Source organism: Trachurus japonicus, chromosome 10, assembly GCF_045865225.1.
Source record: "Trachurus japonicus isolate A0001 chromosome 10, Traja_1.0".
NCBI classification, from domain to species: Eukaryota; Metazoa; Chordata; class Actinopteri; order Carangiformes; family Carangidae; genus Trachurus; species Trachurus japonicus.
Genome location: NC_140916.1, coordinates 12,829,830 through 12,857,774, shown reverse-complemented (window position 1 = coordinate 12,857,774; position 27,945 = coordinate 12,829,830). Strand labels below are relative to the sequence as shown.

The window sequence follows — 27,945 nt, the reverse complement described above, 5'->3', positions numbered from 1 at the left end:
TTATCTGAAATCTGTGAGTCTGGTTGTTTTTGATGGCTCAGAAAAGAGGCTTTCCTGGAAGTAACAAGTGAAACAACATTACAAGACAAAACGTCTAAAGGTGACGACCTTTGTTTTATAACTATCTAATCTCCTTCGGTCCATCTACCTTGTTTCTTCTACAAAATGACAGAAATCTGCGGTGAGTGCACCTCTATCATCAGCCAAGCCCTGTCTCACAGAGGAAGATGAGCCTCTACTGCCATCTACTGAAGGACTCCAACACAGCTGCCAGTCCTCACCCTCGGTGGACGACCCTGTGCTGATTCTGCGTGTGATGTACTTGAGCAGGTGTTGCATTGTCACCTACAGTATCAATGATATATAGTGCACGTTCAATATTTAGATTTGCATGTTAATGTGGCTGCATGAAATATTTTTGCAGATGAGTTGAATGGATAAAATTGATCAAACTGGCATTTATATCTGTGCTCGATAACTCACTAAAACAGAAATGATACAGTCCAGTTTGCTCTGTTCACCCCGACGGTTTCTCTAGTCCTTGAAAAGCAACGTCCCTCAATTCACACTGCATGTCAGGACAAAAGCTAAACCTTGAAGTCTAAGGAATTCTCTGGAGGCCTTCATGTTGACTTCATGTTCATTGTGGTGAGGTGTAGGACAGGACAAGGACATAAAACCATTTCTAAAGCTTTGCGTGTTTCCATGATCACAGTGGAAGAAATGGAAGAATTACGACTTTTCTAGAGAGGGCGATCCAGCCAAAATTGAGTAACTGGGCACAAAGGGGTTCAGGGAGGTGAAGTCAGACACTGCTCATCATTACCTGGATAATGCCATCCCTACAGTGAAGCAGTGTAGCAGCATGATGCTATGGGATGCAGTGACCCCAAGCACAGAAGCAGGATAAAGCTGGAGTGGCCTCTGACTGTCCTGACCTAAACCCCATCGAATATTGATTGATGGAGAGACTTAAACAAGGCTGTTCGATGTCGTTTCCTAATCATTTGATGGAGTTTCAGAGAATGTCCTGGGAAGGAACAGATAAACTGCACAAATCCAGGTGTGCAGAGCTTCTAGAGACTCGCCGAAAGAGGCTCAGAGTTGTAATTGCTTCCAAAGGGGCTTCTACTAATCACTGCACAGCAACTTCATCCATACACATTCAAGTTTACAAAACAACAAAACCTAAATGTGCCTCTATATACTCACTGAAACCAATGTCATATCTAAGAGTTTCACTTGACTTAATGATAATTCTCCATTCATTGTTTCCTTTAAAGGGCTTTTATTTGTTTCACAAGTTTGATTCAGTCCCAACACTGCAATGCACAAAACCAGTTATATTTATAATGGCATACATCATGTTGTATGTCTTTCTCTGACCTATTGTAACATTTATCTTTATCACATCTGGCTTTAGTGTCATTAATTGATATTGATATTTGTTTATTTACAATATTTAATTAATTCATAAAACTTTTCCAGTGTGAGGTGACACTTCACTTGGCATCTTGTCGACAGTGAGAAGTTATTTTCTCTCAGTTATGTGATAAGTGGATTCTCTACAGTGGTAAAAAATTACTTACACTGATTTTCACATCCCTGTTCAAACCCACTTTAAACTCAGGTAGGACACCAGCCAAGCAGCTCTCAGATAATAAACAAGGTGTTGCTTAAATTAGATGAAATGATTAACATTTTTTTAATATACAAAAAACTGTCTCTGACATTTCAGTTACCACAGACCTGTGTGTGTCTGTGAAAAAGAGAAGCTTAACAGTGGAAATCACTAAATACAATACAAGATGTTGGAATGTAACATATTAAAATCAGATGGTGCATTTGTGTTCAACAGTGAGAACGGAAATGAGCAGTGTACATGGTGGTCTGGTTACCAGCAGAGTGCTTGCATTGAAGTCTTGCAGTCCAAATGCATTTCATTCAGTTGTTAACACCATCTTTGAGTTCTGAGTCTTTTTCCCTGTCGCTGCGGTTTGTGTTGTTCTACATGTGCTGCGCATCCATGATATCCAGATACTTGGCGTCGATTACTCTGGGAAGCAAGCTGGTCCTGAGATAAAACACAGAGATAATATGATACAGTCACATGCATTATTTACATGGAAACAGAAGCTAAAAGGATAAATCTCCTTGAAAAAAGAAGAAACCAAAACAAAACAGCAGTTTAGACAGTTTTTAAAGAAACACAAAATGACCACACAGAAGATCCTCCCAATGTGCAGATTGTTCATTCAACAGCTCTAAAAATACTTGAAGTCCTGCACTGAAAGTTTCCCCAAGTGAACGTAAAATGTACTTAAATGATTAAAAGTTAAAGTGCCCCATGCAGAATAATGAGCCGTGTGAGTGTTAGAAAACTATTTGATCATTAATTGTAATGCAGTAATGTCTAATTAACATTTTAAAGTTGCTGGGGTGGAGTTAAGCATTTAAATATTTAATACCCTCCCTGTTGGATTCTTTTATCCTTAACAATGCAACATGTTGTAAAATCCTATAAATAGAGCAGCTGAATGAATGTAGAAATATACATATGAAAATATCCAGTACTGAAAAAGTACTTCATGTCTGTGCTCAACAATGTAAATCCCCATGGAGACAATTATTGGATTATATTCAATGAAGTGGTCAGCTAGCAATTTATTATTTCACATCTATAGATTCGGGGACTTGAAAGACACACATTTATTTATAATGAAAGGTTGATGCATTAAAGTCTGAGACCCTGGCTCACATCAGTTTAATGCAGCCTGACAGTATCTCTCCACAGCGACCCGTTTCAAACTCCACTCTCACACTTTGAGACACGTTCTTTCCATTTGAACATTTCTCTGAGCTGGATCTGAGGTAACACTGATGATATTGCTTGGGTTATTTTCTCAGACGTCAGAAGGCTCCTACCAAAGCCTCATGGTGCATTATTCAGCGGGGTTCACGCTGAGAGAACCCCCTCTGACTAGAGCAGTGGAGTGGCCCTCTAAAAACAGCTCAGCATGAATGTCAGATTAATGTCAGACGTTGTAGCGCTGTGCTGGTTTTTCCCTGGTCCCACTCTGCCCCCTGTTGGTGTGGGTCAACTCACCTGATAGGGACGAGCAGGATCATGAGAAGGGGGAAGACCATCTTCATGTAGGGAAGAGGATACATCCCAAACGCACACAGGATGATGAGCTGGATCATCTGCAGCGCTGTGAAGTAGTGGACCTTCCTCTGAGGCACACGGCGGACGTAGTGGGTGGGAGGATACGACGTCTAGACAGAGAGGTAAGACATTTGGTTGTAAGAAGTATGTACATTGTTTTTTAATCAGCTTATTTTCATAATATATTGTCATTGTGTGTATTTTCTACTTAATTCACTAGCTCAATGGGTCATTACAAGATGAAGAGTGTCCAACAGCTGTTTTTTTTATTTTCTAGGTAAAATTTGAAATTTCTATGAGAAAAGTTTTAATAAGAAAATGACTTCACACAACAGTGTCTGTATTTCTTCTCTGCTCACCTGTTCCTTAAGCAGCAGGGCCATGCGGTCCACCATCTGGTTCCCATCGAGCGACGTGGCCGCGATGTAGAGGAAGAGGCCGTAGAGGACGGGCTTGGGGATCCACTGCAGAGGAACGGGCAGCATGAAGGCAGACAGGCCGATCAGGATGTTGGCCGCCAGCGAGGTCAGACGCGTTTCCTTCACACTCACGATTCTGCGGCAGGCGGCCGGATGAAAGTACACTTGTTATGTGGTAAGAGGGCGTGTGTTTCATCACTGCAGAGGTTAGAACCCACTTAAAATGAAGCAATGGCTATTTGTACCCCCTAATCATAGATAATAGCCTCAGTGTGGACATGACTGACAACCTAACTGTATTTTCTCCCCCGTCTTTTAATGGTCTGTTGAAGGATTTGTTCGGGGGTCAGTCCTTCAAAGGAAAGACAGAAACTTGTTCTTTCTTATCCCTGTAAGAATTTGACTCCATAGATGGTGGCTTGGGAGCGATTCACACCCTGTAGGTTAGGAACCGCATCCATGAAGGATTTATTAACCCTGCTCTTAAATATATTTGAATAGTTAGCAACTAAATCAAACTTTTCACAATTTTATAAATATATATGTATATATTGGACTTGATACAGATGAAGTTAAAGTATGTGAAGTTGTCAAAGGGCCTCGAGTTAAGGTTGTTTTGTTTTATGAATATAAAGTGTCTTACAGATTACACTGAAATTGTTTTATGATGAGGTTTTATGGACTACACTTGTGTTTCTGATAAGGTCACTTTACTTTACTTGCCCAGTATCTTACCAAACTTTTAAACAGAGGCTAAAGAGGCTGTGTAGACTCACTGCTGCCTTTCAGCGCCCTGCTCGCCTTTTGTCCTTGTTAACTTTACTCACGTCGTGTAGAGGTGTCCGTTCTCTACGTGCTGTTCCACTTTGGCTAGCTGACGGGCGTGCAGGGAGGAATGTGGGAAGGCAGCATGCATCCATGGCAACCCCAGACAGGACATGAGGATGTTGATGAATCCAGTCAGCATTAAGTCCCAGTGGAACGCTGTGCCTTTTAGCAACCTGGTACAGACGTTCACAGACACGAGCTTCAAGTGGTTTGTCGATGAAAGACTGCAGCAGCACTTCTATTCTTAATCATGAGCTACGACTGGATGTGTTTGCCAATAAAAGTGGACACAGAGATACAATAGAACCACTTAGACAGTTGTCAGATAAACAAGAATTGCTGTGAATGAAACTTGTTACGGCACAATTCGGGTTAAATGTATTGTTATTGACCGGCAAACATAAAATCATCGAGTCTTACTTGTGTTCTGGTACATGTGTGAGTGAGATGACGATGTTCTGGTCGATAAAGATGAGCAAAGCAAGTAGAAAACCCAGACCGACTGCACTCAGTGTGTTCATCCCAGACAGCTTGTCAAATGGAGGGAATCTGAAGATTGGGCCATTGTGGACACTGAACACAGGCACTAATAGGAACATACAACACAGAAGAATGTAAACATTTAAAAAATAGTTTTATAATCCCTTTTACAAAAGAAAGAAACAGATGCACCTACAATGATAAAATGAATCCTTGAATCATAATCACCCCTGCTAGGAAGCTAAGTTTTTCAAAGTCTCTTTGTCCTTGACCCACTCTAAACAACAGCACACACTGGAAACAAATATTTCCACTTTAAGAAAGGATTTTATGAACAATGTAAGTTGTTCCCCGCCAAGGTTGTGACTTTGAGTCTCAAGGGTAATCTTCTGTCAATTCTTTTATTTTGAAAGCTCTGTACTCACGCTGTATGTCAAGGAAAAGGTAGGAGCCAATGAAGGAGAATATCACCACCGAGATGGGTAAAGCACAGTCAGACACCACCTCTCTGATCTTGTCATTCAGATACGGGCTGTGGGAAAACAGAGAGACGCTTATTTCCTCTCTTTTGCAACCCTGATGTAATAAATTCTGCAAGTTCAACTACAGTATTTACAGTGGGTTTTCTCTCTTTTTGAAAAATTATCCATGTCTGGCACTGAAGGTTTGCCACTGAGGGGGAAAGAGCAATGACATCGAAGGAGTCAGACATGGGAATACACATAGTCACATTTATCTACCTCGTGTATTACATTATTATACCTTAAGGGGGGAAATCATTGTTTTTTCTCCTACCTTCATATGAGTAAATATGTAGGTACTATAGGCATGGATGGGGAGTACTACTAATATCAAATTACTTCCATCTAATAGTATACTTCATAATAAAACTCACTGTTGGATGAAATACTCAGATCCTTAACTGTAGTTAAAGTAGAAGCTCTACAATGTAACATAAGTATTTCTTTGAGATGTTTACACGAGGAAAACACTATACATGTTTTCATTGCTTGTTCTCATTAGGCAAAACTGGTCCTTACATTACTGTTGCATTGTTGCATCAACATGTCAGCAGCATTTAGATGTAGCTGGCTGAGCTGGAACTGATTGTAATTTGTTTATTTACTGTGTAGTCTTTGAATTTGTAGATCAGATGTAAATGTGAATGAATTGTAATAACAATCTTCCAGATGAGTACTAGTATAAAGTAGCACAAAATTAAACTACAAGTACAAGCACATTCAGTTCAACTGGAGTAAAATGTTATTTTTCAGCAGTGATTGCGATGCATTTCAAAGGGAAATATTATAATCTTTATTCTTCTAGTCATCTCTGACAGTTGCTAGCTCCGTTGCAGATTATGATTTTATATTCAAAACAAATGAGTAGTTAAGTAAATATGCATTTTGATATGTATGTGGTGAACAGTCCCAACAGTGTGATCAGTAAAAATGCCTCATTCATCGTCCATTTAGAATAATTAGACATTGACATTTAATGTTCTTCAGTGCGTTAATAATGCAGGTTTTCTATATATGCTCTGTTCCTATAAATTGAACTTTATTCACAGCTCTCTGAAGTTTTGAGGGTTTTCCACCATGTTTGAAATTCACAGAATGAGTTTCTTGATAAGTTTCTCGATAATGCTGCTCTCAAAGGCCGACTTTCTGCTGGCGGTAATGAGGTAATTTTACACTGTGGTATTGCTACTTTCCTCTTAAGTAAAAGTAAAGAAAACGGTGATTGCTTTCTTGCAGAGAATTAGATGAGAAGATGGACGCTCCTGTTGTAATTGTTCATGGTAAATGTGCAGCCACAGTCAGCAGCTGTTCAGCTCAGTGTAGCACAAAGACTCCTCATCCAGGGGCAACGACCTCTCCAACAACTGATATTAGTGTCATCAATATTCTCATTAACTTTTGGCAGTAGATGGAGCATGCATATTTCCAAAAATGACAAACTGTTCCTGTGAGGTGTAATAAATGAACATACCTCCTTTTAATAAGGTAGAGGGCGTAACCCAGCCACAGAGTCCCCAACATGAGCAGCAGGCAGAGGATGGGCCTTTCTCTTGTGCATATCACCAAAGACTCGGGCAGGAAGACCGACATGTGTCCTTCGGTCTCATTTTGATGCGTCTGGTTCTTTGCCTTCTCTAGAATCTCATTTATCTGCTGAAGCACCGCCGTGCTGTTTGTTGTCGCCAGTACGGGCCCGTGGTAGAAGTGCTCAAAAACTAGAGAGAGGGAGGAAAAGAAGATGACACCGGGCACAAACTAGAAAGCTCAATATGCCATATATATTCATTAATGAATTATTATATACATATTATTATTAATTCTTGCCTTTGGCACATTAAGCATAACCTACACTACAATCAGGTCTTAAGAATATAATATAAAAACACTTTTATGTCCATTTCACACTACACTGGGTATCTTCATACATATTATAGCGCCTCATCAATATAATTCCCTCTTACACTGTGTATTTTCAGGCAGTCATGCATGGCGAGCAGTGCACGGTATTCAAGCTTTACTCAGTTTGCTGTAGTTTGGCAGAAAACTACAATAGCCTGAGGCAGAGAGCGGGAAAGGCAGAAAGCTCTAGAGAATCCACCATATGCTCATTCATTAATTTACTCTCTGCTGATAAGCCCTGGTGAAAAAAGCTCTCAACAGAGTGAACCATATTAAAATTACAATGCAACACACAGGGAGCGGAGGGAGGGGTAGTTTGAATTCATGCTTGCCTTCTCTCTAAAGACCCTGTGATGGATATGTGTGTTTGCAGGGCTGCATTAACAATAACATCTGACAGACAGGATGTTTCCCCTGCAGTGTGGAGGGATGGCTTTGCTGCAGGAGCGTTTAAAAACTGTCTCATGCAGTCTGACCTTGGCTTGACTCACTTTTAACGGTGCCTTTCACTGCATCCCCGACAAATGCTATGGAGATGAACAATGCAATGACTTCTTCTGTTGAGCTGGGAGATAATGGCAAGAAAACAAGCATGGCGTGATCACTCATGTGTTATTAAAACAAGTGGTTTTTTTGGTAAAAATAGCCACAGACATAACATTTCATTCAAGGCAAAGAGACGGATACAATAGCAGTGGTGTACATAAAACAGTATTGATGATTATGGCTGAACACAGGAGGATAAGACATGTCTTATCAGTGACCTCACCTCAGCGCCCAGCCACACAGCTCATTGTTTCATTGTTTCATATATAATGCAGTATGTAGTATTCTGTCTGTGATATGTCACAGTAATTAATGTGCGTGTTGTGTATTCACCGTTTAAAGAGCTTCATCAGCAGACTGACATTGAATAAGCCTCCGAGGATGAGGAACAAACTGTTCCATAAACCGATGCAGGCGTAGAAAGCGTCGAAGTCAAGGTCGTAGTCGTCACAGATGCCCCTGATGACTTTAAAATATACAGACCCATATCATCACCAATAACAGTTTCACAGTAAATTTAGTTCTTAAGTGCTGCCAATGACTGATAAATCATTGTTCGGGACACTATTGTAAATATCCTCTCACAGGCAGAAGAAAAGAGCCAAACCACATCTACGTTTTTACAATGAAATCGTAACTCTTTGCAGATATAAGTTTATATAACATTACCAACTATCATGTATAACGTCAACAGACTGTTGCCTAATACACAACAGCGGTAGACACAAAGCAGCATCATTCATTTAAAGGCTGCGTTGTGATCAATGTAAATCCATTATTCACTTCCACGGTTTTCAGCTACTTGGTTCTCAGTGAGTAAATACTTCATGTTGTTAAACCAAACAAAAACCAGAAAAAAGCTGCCGAGAAACTTCTCATTTCTGTCTTAATGAGAGAAATTTGATTAAATGTTAATTCAGATCTTATTAAATCCTCAAGCGCCATCAGAAAACCAGGGGAGGGTTGCAGAGGTAGAGTGACTTGTTGCCTGATCTCCCTTGAGTGAGTTGATGTTGCCTAATGACTATCATTAAGATTTGAGTTGAGTTGCATGAGCTGTAATGTTTTCATTCACATTCTTTGGAAACTAATGCTAATTAGCAAATAGAAAACACTTTTATAATGCAGCTTCCATTCTCTTCTTATTAAATAATAGTACGTAATACACACCACTTATGAAGATGGCCAGTGGTGCAGTGGTCAGAGGGATTACGAGCGGCGAGCCAGCAAACAAAGAGTAGATAACTCCTCCAATGCTCTGGCCAACAATGGTCTTCTGAACATCTGTCAAGAAATATATTAAGTGTTATTGATATTTGTTTTTCTCTATCGCCAACCTATTCCACATACTTGTGTCAAGTGGTTGTGTGGTACTGCAGCCGTAGGATGGCTGTTACAGATTAAAACAATGAAGACAGACTTCTGTACTTTCATACCTATCTCCCCTCTTGTGCTTTCATCGTTCAATGAGCCAAAGGCGATAGCAGGCAGCAGAATGGCAATGTAGAGGAAAATAGCAGTGGTGGTGTACTTCAGCAGGCAGCGATCCTTCCCAGTTATACCTTGATGGATTATTTAAAGGGTTATTAAATATTTAACATCCAACATAAAGTGTAAGGCTTTAAATAAGACATTTCATGATTTTGTAGCAGTAAAAAAAAAAAAAATCAGCCAAAGAGACATATGTTCACTTAGGAAGCAGGATTACAAGATATTGTTAATACCATCTGTGAAGTCTGACGGGTAGAGGGGGAGTCTGCGGCGGAGGTCATCATAAACACCTTTACCGGCTTTGAAGAAATCTTTGCACTGAGAGGGAAAAGACAGAATTTAGTCAGGGCCACTGGGATGCGTCAGTCAGTGTACTTAGCTCTGGGAGTCACAATACTAAAAGCTCAAGTGGTGTGACTGGTTGGAGAGCTCTGCAGTGCAAGCATGGAATCAAAAACATTTCCGTCTTTTGTCTGTGCACTTGAATTTGCATAAATCTGTGTCAGGATGAGCTAAAGAGCAACAGAAGTGACAGAGGCCTCCTCTCATCGCCAGAGAGCCAATGTTTCAACAAAGCAGACGACTCGGCTTTGTCCTTACTGTACAAGATTTAATCAGAGCAATAAAACACCCTCAGACGGTTGTTATGTGCTCTCAAAGTGCACTGCAGCAGACCTAACTCTCACAGCGCATCAGCCAAACCTTCAAATCCAAACTGGTCCATAACAAAACAGCTCCACTTAACATTCTCATCCTGATTTTCATACACTACACCATTTTTTTTAAAATTGTGGTAATAAAAACATCAAAGTTAAGAGCAGCTGAGCTGACACTAAGTCGAGGGAGCTTCCAACTTTTTTGCTGGAGTAGAGAGTCTGCTGGAATCAGCCTTAAGACCCCCGCTGTGCTGACGCAGCGGCCCCCGTTGAAGTGACTGTGGGACCTTTTTCCTCCCACGGTGCTGAAGGTGGTCTGAGCGCAACCTTGTGTTGAAATATTCATCTGACTCAAAACTTTTGAGAGTAAGAAAAAGTTGGGAAAAGACTCCACAACCTGAGAAAATGCATTCATTTTCATACATTTGAATGCATTTAATAATTCTTTTTTTAAATTGAAGAAACTGGCCTACATTCACTTTTTTTCATATTATACAATTTTGAACCAGCAGCATAGACTAAGGGCCCTAGTTTGCTGGCGCAGCGCAGGTGGCGCAAGGTAGCGCAGCCGGTCTAATGCAAGTTTCGACCAGCGCAGCCTAGCGCAAAGTCAGATTGGAAGATTGGCAGATCGCGCTGCGCTGAGATAGGCGTGGCCGCGCAGCAGGGGGAGGCGTCACAGATTCAGCTTGGTGCAGTGGAAGTTTTGTCCGAAAATGTCCCGCCGAGGTTGCGCTGAAAGCTCGCCACCTCCAACCAGGTCTAGTCTCAGCGCAGCGCGGAGCGCAGCAGGTGCAGTGGAAGTTTGGCTGACTGACCTGCAGTGCACACACGTCACCAAGACCTCACAGGCAGATCTCCACAGTTCCAGACACATTTCAATGCAATAAATATCCACAATAACCACTATTTAATGCAACTAACGGAATCAACACGTGAATTTATATCTATATAGATTGTCCCGTCACATCTGACGTCAGATCAAAGCAGAGATCAAAGGCTGTCGGCAGCGTAATGGAAACTCCACCTGAATTAACACAGCAGGGACGAACTGGCACTGAAAAGCAGCTGTGGATGTCCCAAGCAGGACTGAGGGTGGATGACTGCATGTCGCTGCCGTGTTGAGATACCACTCTGCCCTTGTGATGATCCCCTTTATTTATTTATTTATTTATTTACTTATTAATTCATTAGCGGAGAGCGACCGCATCACGCAGCCGTAATGAAAAACAAAACACAAATCATCATCTCTCTTAGTCCACCACAACAGCCTCGGTATCAGATAGTCAGTATATAGCCTACTACAGTATACTCAGCATCTCTATCACAGAAAAAAAAGAGAAAAAAAGAGACGGACAGAGAGAGAGAGAGAGAGGAGGACAGAGAGAGAGAGAGAGAGAGAGAGAGAGAGAGAGAGAGAGAGGGAGGGAGAGAGAGAGCGCGAGTCCTTTACGCTGATTTAATCCACATGGTCTGTGTTTATGTTGTGATTAGTGTACACCTGTCATCTTGCTTACATAGGGTTTGAATAAATGTGAGTTTCTTTATTAGTGTATTAGTTGTTTCTTAGATTGGGTAGGGGTTCTCAGTATATCAGATCAACCTGGTTAAGTATATTAGTAAACTCATTATTGGTCACTCTGAGCTCGGACCTCCAGACCAAAACAGCTGTTTCCTCCTGGGAGAGGTTCGGCCTCTGGCGTCGCTGTCTCCTCCGTCCATGTCCAAGTATAAAATGACAAACTTGCAGCGCGCATCACCCGCCGCGCAGTTAAAGGTGAGGAGAGGAGCTCCTTTGATTGGTGAAGATCTGACTCGGCTGTGTCAAACCCACTCCACGCCTTTCTCTCCTCCTCCTGTCTCCCTCCCGCCCTCTCTCCTCCCTCTTCACCGTTTGCGCCGGTGGGAGGGACGAGGGGAGGGGCTGCGCTAGTCTAAGTCTGACTGCGCGGCCCAGCAAACTTGCGAAATGGACCTGGGCCACACCCCGTTGGCGTGGCGAAGCTGCGCTGATGCTAGACTTCACCTGGTCGACGAAACTAGGGCCCTAAAAGTTAAAGGGATAGTTCAACATTTTTAGCAAATTGGCCCATTGCCATAATCCCTATAGTCATAGCAGTAGGTTCGTTACCTTTAATTGTCGGTGCAAGCTATTTTTAGAACGGCAGAGCAGAGACGCAAGCTGCTCAGAGCTACGCTACGGAGGCTCATGGGATTTCTTGGTTTCACTCATCAAACTCATCAAATACACAATCCAACAACTCCAAAACGCTCTGGTGGACAAGTTGTGACCTGCACATTCACCACGCTATGAGATAATAACGGAACGTTACGAGACGGAGTTGTTTTAGAGGTAAATTCAGAGACTGTTTGCTGAAAAACTGTCCCCGACGGCAACACGCATCAGCAGTTTTGCATGAATTTACCTCGAAAACAACTCTGTCTCATGACGTTCCATTATTATCTCATAGCGTGGTGAATGTGCAGGTCACAACTTGTCCACCAGAGCGTTTTGGAGTTGTTGGATTGTGTATTTGATGAGTTTGATGAGGGAAACCAAGAAATCCCATGAGCCTCCGTAGCGTAGCTCTGAGCAGCTCGCAGCTCTGCTCCACCGTTCTAAAAATAGCTTGCACCGACAATTAAACAAACCTACTGCTATGGCTGTAGGGATTATGGCAATGGGCCAATTTGCCAAAATGTTGAACTATCTCTTTAAGGCTGCAGTCAATTACACTTGAATGTTGTTTTCAAATATCAGGTGTAGCCACAACCTGTTGTTAACTTGAGTCTTTTACAGCCCTGATACATGACGCTCTCTGTGTCAGGCAGTATTTGTCTGCCCCCCCCCCCCCTGCAGAACACACACATCTCCTCTTTATTTAAACACTGCACATAATGAAGTACTTTTATCATTACATGGAGCTGCGCACATTCTGCCGCCAGAAGAACCATGGCAGCCTTGGCAGCGTGTCATCTGTTGCCCACCTGCTTCTCATTCCTCCGGCCTGACTGATAAAGTGTGGAAACAGGATAATAAGGCTCAACTACTTTTACTTTACTGCACCCCGTCTTTATGTGCCTGGATGGAGCGGGAAAACACAAGGGTGGTCTCCACATGTGCTTAGCAGTCAGTAGAGAGTATAAATGCTTGTTTTACAAGTGGGTATGCTTTGTTAGGTAGAGTTACGTTTGTGTATTGTGTTATGTTCACTTTTCTAGGTTAATGCTTTTTGGCATCACCGATGTTCTTATATATGACTAATAACCCGTGTTTTATGGCAGCTTGAATGAGTGAATTCAGCTCTGATCACGACCCAGAGCCCGTGTCTGTTTTACATCTGCAACTTTGCTCTACTTTCACACCTCAAGTGATTTGCCTTTGCGTGGATCTGAATTGTCCACTTCCTCCTCGACCGGCTTCTCGCTGACAATGGAGAGCTGCTGTCGCTGGTAGACCAGCTCCTGTTTGAACTCCTCCTGGGTCTTGGCCTCCAGGAGTTTCTGTCTGAAGGAAATGTCCGAGAACATCGTGGCAAATGTCCTACCCAGCTCGATGGCCGTCTTGGTGCTTTTCTAAACACAAATGAAGATATGGTTGATGTATTTTTCACCAGTCTCAGTCACATTTGGTGGCATCCTACAGAAAGCTTATGGATAAAGCTGATGGAGCGAGATCCAAGCCCTAAACAGTCATTCAGTCTCCCAGAATACACTTCAGAAGACCTGATTATTTTAATTCTCAATTGTTCTGATTAACTGCTTATATTTTGTTCTAACTTGTCCAGAAAAAGAGTAAAATGCAAGCAACAAGCAGCCAAACACAATCAAATTTGTGGTTCTGTCAGTGCAACACAAAGACACTGACTTTATTATCATAGAAGGATCAACAAACAATCTCATATTTATATTTAACAATCTGGAAACAGTGACCCTCTGGTTTTTAGTTTTAAAAAATTGTCAGAATAAATGCTGCTTAATTTTGTGCAGATTGGTTTAAATGTTTTAAACAGAGTTACCGTTCTGGGAGGAGCCAGGATGAGGATGACGTAGCGAGCCTCGCAGCAGTTGACCCCCCAGTTTTGCGGTCTGTCTAGGCGGGCGACACAGACATGACGCCTCTGCAGGGACCTCACGTTGGAGCTGAATTGAAAGTAAATCTGTTCATTTTTTCATCAATGTTGCATAAATGATTGATTCTGCAGCATTTTTGTATTGGCAGGTGTATGTTAGAGACTCCCTTTGACAAAATTACTTTTCCAATGAAAATAGTTTTCGTGTTTTCTCCCTGTACAGTCAAATGAACTCATCGGGAGGCACTGATGCAGAAGCTTAAAGAACTGGTTAAAGTAGCTCCTTTCACATCAATATTATTGGGGGTAAACTCACAGAATACAAAGCCAGGACTGCTGGTATCGAACGCCAGTGGAAGTAGCAGTCACACCCTGAATGGTCTCAGACAGAAGGTGAACTGTGAAGCATAAAAATGTAGACTGTGTGTGTTACATCAAGTAACACACATTTTATGTAAAGGTGACTTTAAATGTACTTCTACAGTCTTTTTCTCACCATTAAACTCCTTTCCCCCAGCATCTGTGAACAATGAGTTCATGACTTCGTCTACGTCGCAGCTCCCGAGACCGTCCTCTACCACATGGGTTAACATTCGCCTCAGGACCTCGTCTAGTGTGGCAGCCCTCTCGTCCAGAAGGATGCTCGCCTGGGCCAGGAAGCTGTCCAGGTCTCTGTGGGCACGCACTTCCTCCTGGAAGTTCATTGGCTTCACATACTGGTAGGAGCCAAGAACAAAGTGAATATGATTGATGGTGTAATTACGTCCTGGTGCAAATAGGTGAAATGTTAAAGGCTCGCCTTCTGATTTAGTCCTGTGCCCAGCAGTTGCTCAAAACCTCTGTATCCTTCTCATTGCAAAACTGATGTTTTGAAATGTAGCACAGGTCTCATTTAGCAACTGAGGTCTGGCTAGTAATTATAGGGATATGAGGCACTGCTGGGAAATATAACTAAACCAGGAGGTGGTTTCTTTAACATAAAGTAGACGGCAAGTATAATATTTTCTTGGCTGCATAATCAGTGGTTGAATAAAATGCAAAGGAAGCAATAAAAATGCAGGTTTTCTTCAAGGATGATTGTGGCATAACACATATATAATAACTGTGCCTCACTTTTCTTGTTGTGTTTAAAAGCCCAAATCCAGAGCCCTCAGGATCTGCAAATAAAGAGAGAGAGAGAGAGAGAGAAACACAATGAACTCAGCTATGTAAATATTTACTCGCACACACTGCTTAAATTTTCAACACCAAATCTTTCACCCTAATCTCTACTCCCCTAATTTCTTTGCATTTCTAAGGTTAGCACCGGCGCTAAGTAAAACACAGTAGCCTAGTAGTTCTCTCGAGTATTAACGGTTAATAGGGAGCACTGGCTGTCAGTTCATTTCCATGAAGTTCATGTCTCAGTTATCCTGGCTCAGTGAATCAGAGCTGGCACTCAGGGTTTCCTAATTGCAGAGGCTTTAAATTACACTCAGACGATGAAAGTCACTAGAGGAGGATATTACCAAACAGCAAACCAATGTGATGAGTTGTTAATTTCAACAGATGAAAGACCGAGACTTATATTTATTCTGAGAACAAGTCCCACACATGAGTAGTAGTCCCACACAATAATACGTAACAACACACACACACACTACATACCAGACAGACTGATCTGGATCGGGGTCTCATACGTGTGAGTGGCAGGAGGCTCTGGGCCACAGTTCTCCTGCTCCCCATCCTGCAGCTCTGTGGAAAAAGCACAAGTGTTTTTCTACAACATACAGCACTCTGAATTCAACCGAGAACTTTCCGTGTTGGAGAAACCGCTCTGTGCATTGTTCAAATTCACTTTACAGCCAAGCGAACCACATAAAATAAACAGAAAATAATAAAGACCATTTTGCAGCCTCAGTTATTGCCTGATAGCGATAAGGCACACTGAGATAAAACTGTTCTTTGTGTCAAGGTTATGATGCGATGCTAGTCACATTAACAGTGTCTCCAGTAAGGGAGGCCATCTGTTGACAAGAACACAGCAAGAGGGAGGGAGAGATGCGTAATAAAAAAAAAACCCTTAAACCAGACACGCAGCAATATAACAATAGCAGCCCCTCGTAAATTCCTTCATTGTATAAAAGATAAATATGCCACCTTGAGTATGAGTTTTATGAACTGAGAGGAACCAGCCCGTGGAATCGGAGAATTAACCTTAACCCTTCATGAGCGAAGCTTTGAGCTATGAATATTCCCTCTCCCCATCATTGACTCTGAGATCATCTGGTTCGTTATTCACCCATTAATTAACCTCTCAACACACAGCGATGGGACTGGCTGTGCTCACCAGCATGTGAAATGGGTCATCAGTGAGCTGCAAGAAACATTGGCATTAGCATAAATAACTGCAGCGATAAATTAACGTGCGTTATCTCCAGATTCCTGAAGGGAAATAAAACTGATTCATGTTTTCCAACGCTGATCATATCAAGTACATGAAAGAGTAAAAGATCTATGCTGAGAAAAAGCAAGTAAATTATACATGTGTTTTTGCAGCTACGCACCCATCTCCTGGAAAACATATCCATTCTTGGACCTCCCTTTAGATGGATCTTCTGTAGGCGAGAAAAGACAGATTAACTCAGATTTATTGACTTGCTAAATTATCAATCACTTTACAGAAAGGTTAGCATCTTAAAAGCAGATTAGGACTGAACAGGTAAGAAAAGTTTCTAAGCAGTATACATGAACACCTCACCACATGGAGGATGCAGTAAGAGTGGTAAAAAACAAACACGCTAATATAGTATCACTGTCTCAGGCAGACATGGCAAGACATGTTGGCTTATTTACACATGGAGCAGATTTGGGGCAACATTGGAGTCATTGCTCGTTGATAAGCTCCACAGAGCTGGTGATATTTATTTGTACTTCTGTCATGTCAACCCATTTTTAATATGAAAATGTTGATAGTTGCAGCTTTAATTTTGAGATTTAATTCAGGATGTTATTTTTTTTTTCTGTCCTTCTCGTCCTCAACAGTGACTCAAATGACACCAGGGCTTTGGCTACCAGCAAGGACATGGAGGTTACATTAGATGTGTGTGTTTTAGCAGCCTGGGAAGTGTTTGCTCTGTAGGTAAAATCATAGGCTATATGGGGAGTGTTTAACTGACTGATTGATTTTGTGCCCATTGTAAAGAGTAAAGAGATGGGAAAAGAAATGCGGTGAAAGTCAAGTTAAATCACACATATGACCCGTGCTTCAAACCCTTAGTCCACTTTGGCACACTTACACCATGCAATCTTAAATATTAGCACATGAATGAAAGTCCCTCCATTGCAGAACTGCTGTTTAATATGTTTGCATGAAGATGTTTGACACAGTTAAATTGGCCTGCACATGGCGATAAAACTGTGTGAAACTGGACTCCATGAGGACCGACACAGTATGACCCTGTTTCTTCTTCTCGACTTTACAGCTTCACACGACAAAGCCAGGGAGCTTTCAGCAGCAGGTTTGTAGCCTGCAGGAAAAATATCCACTCCTCCTGTCACAAACGGAGACTGTGTAAACAGAACTAAAATGGTAAAAAGTAAAATAATCATCCATAACAGTTTGTTGACTCTCATTAGACTTTAAAGACCTTTTTAAAGTGATGTGACACACTGTGTGGCGTAAAACTAAGAGCGCAGATGCCATATGGAGATACTGAAGTAGACAGTAAAATATAACAACCCCCTTCACGCTCAGTTGAGACAAAAATCTGACACCAGCTGTGTCTGATGTTTGTATAGGCGGTCATGTATCTCTGAGACACTGCTGTGGCTATACGGATGAGCTTTTCCTTGCCTCAGGCAGAGTTTGGCTCCAGGGGCTCCTGGGCAAGGATATATCTCAAAGCAGATTAAACGAAACATTCCCAGGCCTCCCCCTCTTTGCAAGAGTCAGTACAGACAACAGGGTGCCGTGCAGCTTGTGCAGTGAGCTGTTTGTGCCAGAGCCGGGTGTGAGGAGGATGATTTAGTCTGCTTAACAGTCTTGTCTCATAAAGACAAATGTCAAGTTTACTGTGTGAATCCTCTCGATTGTATCTTATCATGAACAGGATCGACGCTATCACAGCCTGGATGCCTCTGAACACCACCCACTTTTCTCATCGGTTCCAGATGTGTTGCGTGAAGAGATATAACTGACACATGTGCTGCGAAATCTGACAGGAGAGTCAGTCTGCCAGCTTTCACCTGCTCTTCTCCAGCCATCACTGTTCACTCACTACTGAGAGTTACAGTGAAATCTGTCAGACATCATTTTATAGTCTTTTTTGCAGGCCAGTAGGTTACCATGGCTCCTGGTGGTTTCCTGTTTCCTCACTTCTTCGTGCTTACAGTGCAGTCTGATGGTGTTGACAGTTACAGCGTAAGTCATGCCTCACATTTCCCCACACCGGAAACTTTGACACTGAACCTACCCTTCAAAATAGTCTATTTTCCCTCTACATGCTTTATTGAAATTTTGATGCAGTTCTAGACAAGTTATCATTGAATTTATAGGACATAAGTACATTTTGGATTGTTATATCAATATCCATCTTGTTTCTCTTCTCTATAAGATTATGATGCCTCATGTTGAACATCAGTCACAAGTTGAGCCCACTCTTTCTATATAGCAGCTCTTCACTATCAGCTTGGGTTATAGTAGCAATCTAGTTTATCAAATGTGTGTGTTTGGATCTCAGTTGGCAAGAATGTATCTGTTTACGTTCCTAAAAGAGCACGGCCACACTTTAAATGTATTCATTTTCCCATTATCCTCCTCTTGAGCTGACTTTAAGCCTAAGGGATGTTTTATTAATCCCTGCCATCCTGCTATCTGTTGGCAGAGGATGTCCTTGAGCAATAGGAAACAGAAGAATCCTTGTTGGGTCTTTGGAAACAACTGCTCCGAGCTACAAATCTGAAACTTTGTTAAACTGTTGAACTGTACAAGGTACAAGGAGAAAGGGACATGGTGTCCATAATAGTCAAGGGTCACTGAAGTTTTTCTTTTGAATACTAAGGCCTGCATTTCATGTTTGTGCCTGTTGTGTTCTTTGATATGAAATACGTTTCACTTGTATCTAACGTTTGAGCAGTCAGTCTTATCAAGACTAATTTGCAGGGTGTGCACAGCTGCACCATGAACAGTGTATACACTGTAGGTCACAATGTACACATTCATGTATCGAAATAAAGCAAATAACAGGAAGGAGGAACCACAGCTCATTCCACTTCAAGACCTCAAAGACGGCCGGGTGTTTGTTTATCCACCATGGTGGATATGATCACCGGACCAACAGTAACCACAGTCACACAACTTGTGTTTTACCAGCTAAAGTACACATCTTTTCATTCAGACGTTTTCTGTGACACATGGCACTAATCCTCTGAGAACCAGTCATGTTTTGAAAAAAGAAAGCACTGCCACATCTATTCCAGGCTGTAGCACATTTCATTCTAGTGGAGAATAAATGTGCCTTTAAAATGGTATGACTAATGAAAACAGGAAAGAGGCACTATTACGATCTGCCATAGCAAAAGGCCTAAGCCTGAAGACCAAGGGTTCATACTGAATGACAATGTCAAAGAGTAGCTGGCGGTAAAATTTAGTTGTCAGCTCTGAAACCTTTAATTTGATTAGCTATTCTCTGCCCAGGTCTTATAGTCCAACCAAAAAGTTATAAATGCATGTCTGAGACAAGGTGCTGCTTATTCTGGGTAGTCTTGAAGTGATGAAAAGCAAGGACCTGACTTATTATAATTAAGCTGGAGGACATTGGGGGGCATCCAAGTGTTTATGTCCCTCAGGCAGTGATTTAACAGAGCTGAAGTCTCCTGGGGGAAAGGTGCAACTGTGTGTCATCAGTATAATGATGATAGCTTTGTGTGAGACGGCACACACAGTCTAAAGATGGGCATGAGAGTGATCCCTGAGGAGGTCACACATACAGTGTGTCAACATTATTATAGACACCAGAAACGTATGTCCCTTTAATTAAAATGCAAACCAACCAAGCCCAAGCTACTTCTCAAAACACATCATGGTGGTTAGTGATATCTAACCTAATAATACCAAGATAGAAACAGCATTGTCAGCTCATAGATCATGAACTACCTTCAGTAGGTCTGTGTCAATGCTGTGGTTAGTGCTTAGCCATGATTGATATGTATCATTGAGGTTGTTCAGAGTCGGTTGGTCAATAAATCGCTTTAAAAAATGGAGATTGAAGATTGGCCACTAATTGGGGGCCAAAGAAAGATGCCAGAGTGCAAAGGATGTGGACTTATGATCTGCTGAGGTTGAACAGACCAGCTGTGGGGCATTGGGGCAATGTGTTAAAGTCTGTTGTGGAAGAAGACTGCAAATTATTCACAATATTCAGCTGTGTAGAGATCAGCTACTGTAATTTTTAAATCATTTTTAGTTGAGTTGTTATCAATAATGTTTCTGAAAAACGGTGATCTGGTTCCTGAATTACATTGTTGTGCTTGGTCGCTATACAAAGATCCTTCAGAAGCTCAAATAGTTTAATTCTTGTTAATCATATTAAGGCCTTAGTGGATAAAAATCAGTTCTTAATGTGAAAAAAATAGTAACAACAAACAGAGAAATTTTAGGTTTGATGCAGCATCTGTGATGAGAGCATTGCTACTGAAACTCATTATCATCAACTTCAACCAGAAAAATGTATTTAACAAGAGTGAGAAGCTTTGAAATTTGCCAGATTAGAACATTAGACATTTTTCTGCAAGATAATCTTCTTAATCTCTGACCTGAGAAAATTCAAGCAGAACTGTTTTAACCCTTTAAAGGCACTGAGTGTAGAGAAATACATTTGTATTTTGTATTATGAGGCTGCCATGACTTAACTGCCGATTAAAATGATTGATTGATAGTTTGGGTTAAACCAACAGTTCAACACATTCAATTTACTGTCAGAAACTGAGACAAAGAAAAATCCTCACAACTGAGAAACTGAACACAAAGACTACTCCGTAGGATTAGGGTTAAAGTGTTTGACAGTTAATTTGTATTAATTTTCATTTAGTTTCTGTGTTGGATAGACATGGAGATTACTTTGCAGCAATAAAAGAATATGTTTCATAGCGCAAACTAGGCTTTTAGAATTAACATGACACATTACAATGTTTTTGAAATTATTAACTTTCCTATTTATTACAACAATAGGAAATTGAACCATATAAATACTTTTCTTGAATCAGTGTAATATACAATTCCCTTCACTGATGCTGTACCTACTACAACAGCTTTCAAACAGATGCAGAAACTCAGATCTGTTGTAAAAACAGGCAATGACTGCTACCATTTACTGCCATATTGTAAATATTGACCAACTTTCTGGCTCTCCAGGCAATAAAAGCATCTTGCTCACATTCTGTGGTTTCCATTTTCAATGATATAAAGAGATTAAATGTTCAAATAGTACCCACAGACGCGACCAAATAAAAGAAAACAATAACATTATGAAGTTATTGCACTCCTAAAGACAAATGCCAGCAATACATACGCTATCAACATCTTGTAACTATTGTATCAGTACACTCACACACACTCTTCACACAGGGTCTCTCCACATGCTTGACACATTTGGCTCAGGTTGCACCATGAAAGACCTTCTCACCCCCACTCCACCCCTGTAAAACTTACCAGATGGCACAAAATGGAGGACCTTTTTGGCTTCCATGTTCTCCAGTTGGTTGTTTTGGTTTTGTTTTATAGGTGAGAGACACTTTCCAAAGTTCAACCCATCATCATTCGCTCTCTGTTCCCTAACACCCTGTACTCACTGGTGATCCCTTCTCAATATACTTTCACACACACTCATGGTAGAGGTTGAATTACCTCCCTGCACCTCCTCCAGAAAGCACATGGGTTTGGGGGGAGGAAGAGGGAGGGCAGGAAGAGGAGGCGTGGAGGGTGAGAGGGGTTTTTGTTTCTGCTGGGTCCTTGTGCCTATGAACCAGAGTAGACTGGAAGTAACTTCAAGTAATTGAATAAGTAAATAGGATTTGGGGATTAGGTTTTAAACTTGTTGGCTCATCCTCTCTTAATGTAATGAAAAAATGTTAAAAAGTTTGGTTTTGTTGGAAAGTTTTTCTTTTTCTTTTTTGTGAAACTTTGCACAATGTTGATGAGTTTTTTGTTTCTGCAGTGCACATGTTGTTTCACAGGTAGATAAAAGTTCTACATCTCACTGCTTTATCAGTTAAACCCACTGGTGTTGTGCTTCGGCTATGGTGTTTTTCTTTTCTATTCTTTTTTTTTGCTGCTGCTTTCGGTTCATTCTCCATGTTAAATGAATTGCATGTACTGAATATCTTTCATGATTACGAAACTTGATACATTTAGAACAATTTGCCTATAATGTTCTCCTTTCTTGCTTTTGTCCCTAGAGCTCCTGCATGTCGCTGAAACCAGCCGTTGATCAGTGGAATAGCACAAAGCATCAAGATACTAAGAAAAAACAGCAACCAAGTCTTAAAATGTGAATGTAAAATGTAGCTCAGTAGCACAACTAGTGGTCAAAAACTCCACAAGATACTCATAACTATAAATATCAGCTCAGTGATTTTCAAGGTTGAGTCTGAGGGGGGCAAAGGTCACTCTTTTCCTCTTGTCTGCGTACATAGATATTTAGTTCAGTAATTCTCTCTTCCCTTTGATACCATGTAGGCAGAGATCTGTGGAATCCTAATAACTGCTACAACGCCTAAAGCCAGATAGGCGCTCTGTGTGAGGAGCACGCATCGCTCTGCCCTGTCAGACTTTGTCAAGGATAGACTACAAGGAAGTATAGCCTGATGCAAACCAGGTGCAATGACACAAAAAAAACAGCTCTAGTGAGAGCAGTGCATGAAACAGAAGCCTGGTTCAAGGATCAAACTGAAGACACACTGCCCCCAGCAGTTAGACTGTGAACTCACTGTGAGACCGCTGCGCAGGGAAACTGGAGAAGCTATAAATTCACTCCACTGGTGACAGCGACTCTCTGCTGAGTGGGAATGTGCATCTCTGTCATGTGTCCTTCATCCGAGCTAACGGTGCTAAGTTGTTGCAAAGGTGGAGGAAGATAACATGACTCGATTTTGATGATTTCGATTTTTGGACACAACTCAAAGTCAATTGAGACAGTAATAACACAGTTAAGTAGCCTAATAATTGGTTGCTGGTTGTCTACTGTTCAAAACAACAACAACAATTGATCAATTAATCAATATACAGATTGGATATTTCTGAATAATTACACCCCACACTCACTGCCTTAGAGTCCTTGATTCAGTTATTATTCAATCCAGCTACTTCTGATTTGTTCTTCTCTCACTCTTCCATATTTTATATATGCTCCAGGTATAATAATAACAAATATAACAATAATAATAATAATAATACGTGTTTCTATGTTGTGACTAATTAGAAGCACATTGTGTTTTCCCATAAGGAAGAGAAATAACAACCAGACAGTGTGATCATAACAACAATGAAATATTTAAACAAAGATAAAACAAGAAATGAAACATCACAAATGTAATGTTTGTTTGATTTTCCCTCTCTCTCTCTCTCTCTCTCTCTCTCTCTCTCTCTCTCTCACACACACACACACACACACACACACACACACACACACACACATGTAGGCAGACAAACAACAGATGTCCTGAAAAATCCTCCCAAGAGTTTATTTGTCTGAATAAAACTCGACTGATGGAGGCAATGTGACCCAACTATCACTTGCTTATGCAGACTGTGATGTTTTTGATGGAGTCTGACTCCAGAGGAATGCTCAGTTTAGCCCGAAGTAACAAACTCCACTTGTTTGTTTTGGCAGGCACATGGAGGAAGAATTGTAATGCAGTGTTTTTATCTGACAGTTCGGGAGACAAACTTCATCGCTACTGTGGAATATTAATATGAACAAAGAAATGACCTGTGTAAGACTGTGTGACTTTCCGCAGAGGAGTAATTTTGAGTCCAAAACAAATAGTCCTTGTATAAGCCAGTGACTTACTCCCTGTGGATTCCTTCCATTGAATTTCTAAATGCAAGACACAGTGGCTCACAATGTACCTGCTTGTTATTTTTCTAAAAAGTTGTGAACCAACTTTGCAGGTTCTTTTTAATTGACTCCAAAGGCAAGTACAGTGAACCTTCTGTGTTCGGTACATTTCTTTATCAAACAGGGCAGCGTTGGTTGTGACGGGTGGGTGGATGCAAACAAAATGAGAACTGGGACACTGGCTGAGCTGGCAACTTCCAAAACAATCACTACTTGGCCTAAGGCAACGACAAAAATAAAAAAAAAAGCAAACAAAAAGAAGTGTGGGCATGACTGTTCCCTCGGCTGCCATGAGATGGCAGCGCAGTCTATTGTTCAAAAGCAGCATGGCAGCCCCCATGAGTCTGCCTCTGTTGAGGGTGTAATAATGAAAAACTGTATTTCTCCCTTTGTTTCTCATACTTGACACTTGACAGTGAAACTGCACATAATTGAGATGTTTTTTTTTTGTCTGCACTGGTTTGTCAGAGCAGGTTGTAACCTATTTTCCTATTTTTATGTCCCTGTTCAATGCTTAAGAGCTGATGGAGACAAAAACAACACTCCTGGGAAAAGTGTCAATCCTCGGGCCTCAGTGTTTTATTGAAAATCTTTTGCAACCAGTTACAAACACATTTTCTGCCAGATCTGTCAGGGAATTAATCACTGAGCAAGTTTTATGTTGAAATGTAGGCCTCTGCTCCAGTGTGCCACTTGTAGTGAACGTGATGTTATGTTTTTTTTTTCTTTTCTTTTTTTTGATTGTCTGAAATATGTATTTGGATATCATATGTGACTGTAAACTGGCTATTTCTTCCTTTATTTATTTTTACCTTTAGTTTCTTTTTCAGCCAAATATATTGCAAGTCTAATGACCTCAGTAATTTTTAAATACACTAGAACAGATGTTTAATATTTTTGAGTGATTTGTTGCTATTTTCTAACACAAAGCATTGCAACAGACACTTATAGTAAGATTATATCTTCTAGTAAGTCTCATCAACAGCAGTCAGCACATTGTTCTCTTGAGTAATTGATTGTTTTCATCAGCAGAAATATAGATATATGCTGTAGACTTTCATAGTCAGTAAAGCAGTAGGTCAAACAGTGACCAAACAATCGCTAACAAAGAGGCCTGGAAAGCAATAAGAGTTACATTAATAAACTAATGTTCTGTGGTCGAGGGGTTCACTGCAAGAGCACGGTGAGCTTGGTTTAGTCTGTTGTGAAACATTAATCTAACTCCATGAGCGCCGGAGGGGCATAACTGAGGGAAACACAAACATAAGAACAAACTGTGGGGCTTTATCAGGGGAAAGCACAGCACACACATGATGTTTGCATTATTGGTTATAAAAGCAACAAACATAAGGCCTCTTTATGACAAATATTATATTCATCACTCAGCAGTAGCTACATGATTCAGTGTTAGATGAGTTCCAGGAGCTACTGAATGGATTTGTTGAAAATATTTTACTGCCTGGGAGCTATAAATGTGTAACAGAGTGCATGTCAAGGATGGCAGTCAAACATTAAATATGGGCACATGCAGACAGACCATTCAGTGTGATTATTATACTTACTGAGGAGTCAGGAGAAATTGCATCTTATGGTTATTTCTTATATACAGCGCTATATTTTTTATCTCCCTGTTTATTCTAAAATAAACAATTAGACACCATTGTATTACAGCTGTCTATGCTGGTTCATTTAACCACTGAATCTACATGTTTCACTGTTCTTACTGATCTGCTGCCCATCATGTCCATATTATTGACCTCTCTCCTTGAAGGTCATCACATCTTCAACCAAAAGCTTTCAATGCATATCAACATGCATTATGAAAATGCATGCAAATACATACACGGACTAGATTATAGGGCCACTTATTGCACATTTTATTCTCCATTAATGATATTCTGATAAAATATTTGTGAATAAATGCTACAGTTTGCTACAGTTTTTTCTCAGCGTGAGATTGGAAGATATTGTCAGTCACAAGCTACTAAACAGTAACAAGGCAGTAAAACAAGCCCAACTTTTCCTGGTAAGGTACAACCCTTTCATCTGAGGCTCCCACAAAGCAAAGAACAGGCATTAATGATCAGATACATTTTGCTTTTACTACTTACCTTCAGCAAAATGATTCACAGTGACCCCTGATGTCTCCTCGGTTTCCTTTTTAGTTTTCATTAGGATTCTGGTAATGTAACCAAGACTCTGTGCTATTTCGGATATGACTGGATAATGTGGTTCCTGTGTGTGAGTTGCAGCATGAGTGGCCTTGCAGTCAGGCAGGCCCACAGGTAGATGGGACTGGGTCACTGCCAATGAATAACACTTTAATGTCCTCTCTGCCAATCACAGTGAAGCTGACTTTAGGACGGCTTTGGAGAATGAGGAGACGATATGGAAGGGGGAGGAAGGTGTGAGGAAACTACTTTTAACCCATGCTGGGACTCATTGATATTTTAATGCCATTGTCTTGTAGACATTTGCCACTTTACTGTGATGCTAAATCATCTCCCAGAGAAGTGCTTGGCTGGATTATTCATGTGAATGGCTGCATACAACAATTTCTATTCAAAGGTATGTCCCCTAGCACTGATCAGAGGTCTTGTTTTGTTTTTATCACAATACAAGAACACAATGTGACATTACGGACAGTACACTGTATACACGTAAACTCTTATTAAGCTCAAAAAGAACTATTTTCTATGACATGTTGTCCTTTTCCATTGGAAGTCATTATAGCTTTCCTGATTGTCTTGGGGTCAAAAGTCAACTTCCATTGGGGCACATTCATAAAGTTACACTCACACATATCAGAAGCATTAGAAATAACTGTGTAAGTGTGAAGTGGGTGTGAATGCTTGGATGTTAATCTCTAAAATATGCAGAAATACATGCAGCCACCCCCAATTCCAATGTCAGGAAAGTGCGGGGGGGTATCTATCTACAAGACTGCCCTGCTGCCTCAACTGCTCTTTAAATGGCAACTCCTGAGTAAATGTTAGGGAGGCGAGTGGGAGACAGACAACATTGAAGTGGCAGATGAGGAGCCTCCACGCTTATTAAAACAGCAGGTGAAACAGTGATGAATGAGCGATCACTTTTATTACACTTATTAATTTTAACATCACTTTGCTTTACTGCGAGGTAACATCTGCTCACATCGGTAATAAGATTGCAGCAGATGAGATGGATCATGTCTACAGATGCTCCTCCCATATTCTGTCCACAGGAATTTACAGCAATCATCTACCTTCACGTGTAATCTGTCACTTATTTTGTCAGTTTATTGTATCACAGACAAACATCATATGCATCAGTGTGAGTGTATACCTATTGCACAATTTATCTTTTCCGCTCATTTGAAATCCTACATACACTGTAGACGCTTGTGAAAGAAATTGTGTCAGGGAATATTTTGTCTCGTTATTGTCCCTGGACTGTTTTACTTCGTCTGACCTAGAGTACAAATTTTATGAATTACCAAAACAGCTTTGATTGCAATAGTAACAGCGTCAACCCTAATTAAGATGCTAGTGAACTATGTTTGGTGAATTTCCTCTTTGCACCCAGACACCGGCTTTCATCCATCACATTTGCACATTCAAGTTGAGGACCACACCAAGACTCTGACACTCAAGAGATATAAACCACCATCCATCCATCCATCCATCCATCCATCCATCCATCCATCCATCCATCCATCCATCCATCCATCCATCCATCCATCCATCCATCCATCCATCCATCCATCCATCCATCCATCCATCCATCCATT

At 41.0% G+C, this 27,945-nt stretch overlaps 1 protein-coding gene across 1 annotated transcript; it reads right to left on the bottom strand.

The window, feature by feature from the left end:
• Positions 1-1,277: 1,277 nt before the first annotated feature.
• LOC146979493 (solute carrier family 4 member 11-like) lies at positions 1,278-26,506 on the bottom strand. Its single transcript, XM_085789331.1, has 20 exons — positions 26,288-26,506; positions 16,626-16,676; positions 15,727-15,813; positions 15,193-15,236; positions 14,576-14,795; positions 14,396-14,477; positions 14,026-14,149; positions 13,373-13,582; positions 9,584-9,668; positions 9,296-9,421; positions 9,030-9,143; positions 8,193-8,325; positions 7,805-7,878; positions 6,886-7,129; positions 5,319-5,425; positions 4,834-4,999; positions 4,413-4,586; positions 3,526-3,721; positions 3,107-3,276; positions 1,278-2,074 (listed from the first exon to the last, which is right to left on the bottom strand). The coding sequence occupies exons 1-20, from the start codon at positions 26,346-26,348 to the stop codon at positions 2,008-2,010; spliced, it is 2,535 nt and encodes an 844-aa protein (XP_085645457.1). The 5' UTR covers positions 26,349-26,506; the 3' UTR covers positions 1,278-2,007.
• Between the last annotated feature and the right edge of the window lie 1,439 nt (positions 26,507-27,945).

Coding starts and splice junctions, on each gene's coding strand:
- LOC146979493 (XM_085789331.1), bottom strand. CDS start 26,348: ATGAAAACTAAAAAGGAAACCGAGGAGACATCAGGGGTCACTGTGAAT. Junction 16,677..26,287: donor TGTGAATCATTTTGCTGAAG/GTAAGTAGTAAA, acceptor TCTCGCCTACAG/AAGATCCATCTAAAGGGAGG. Junction 15,237..15,726: donor GATCCAGATCAGTCTGTCTG/GTATGTAGTGTG, acceptor CTTTATTTGCAG/ATCCTGAGGGCTCTGGATTT.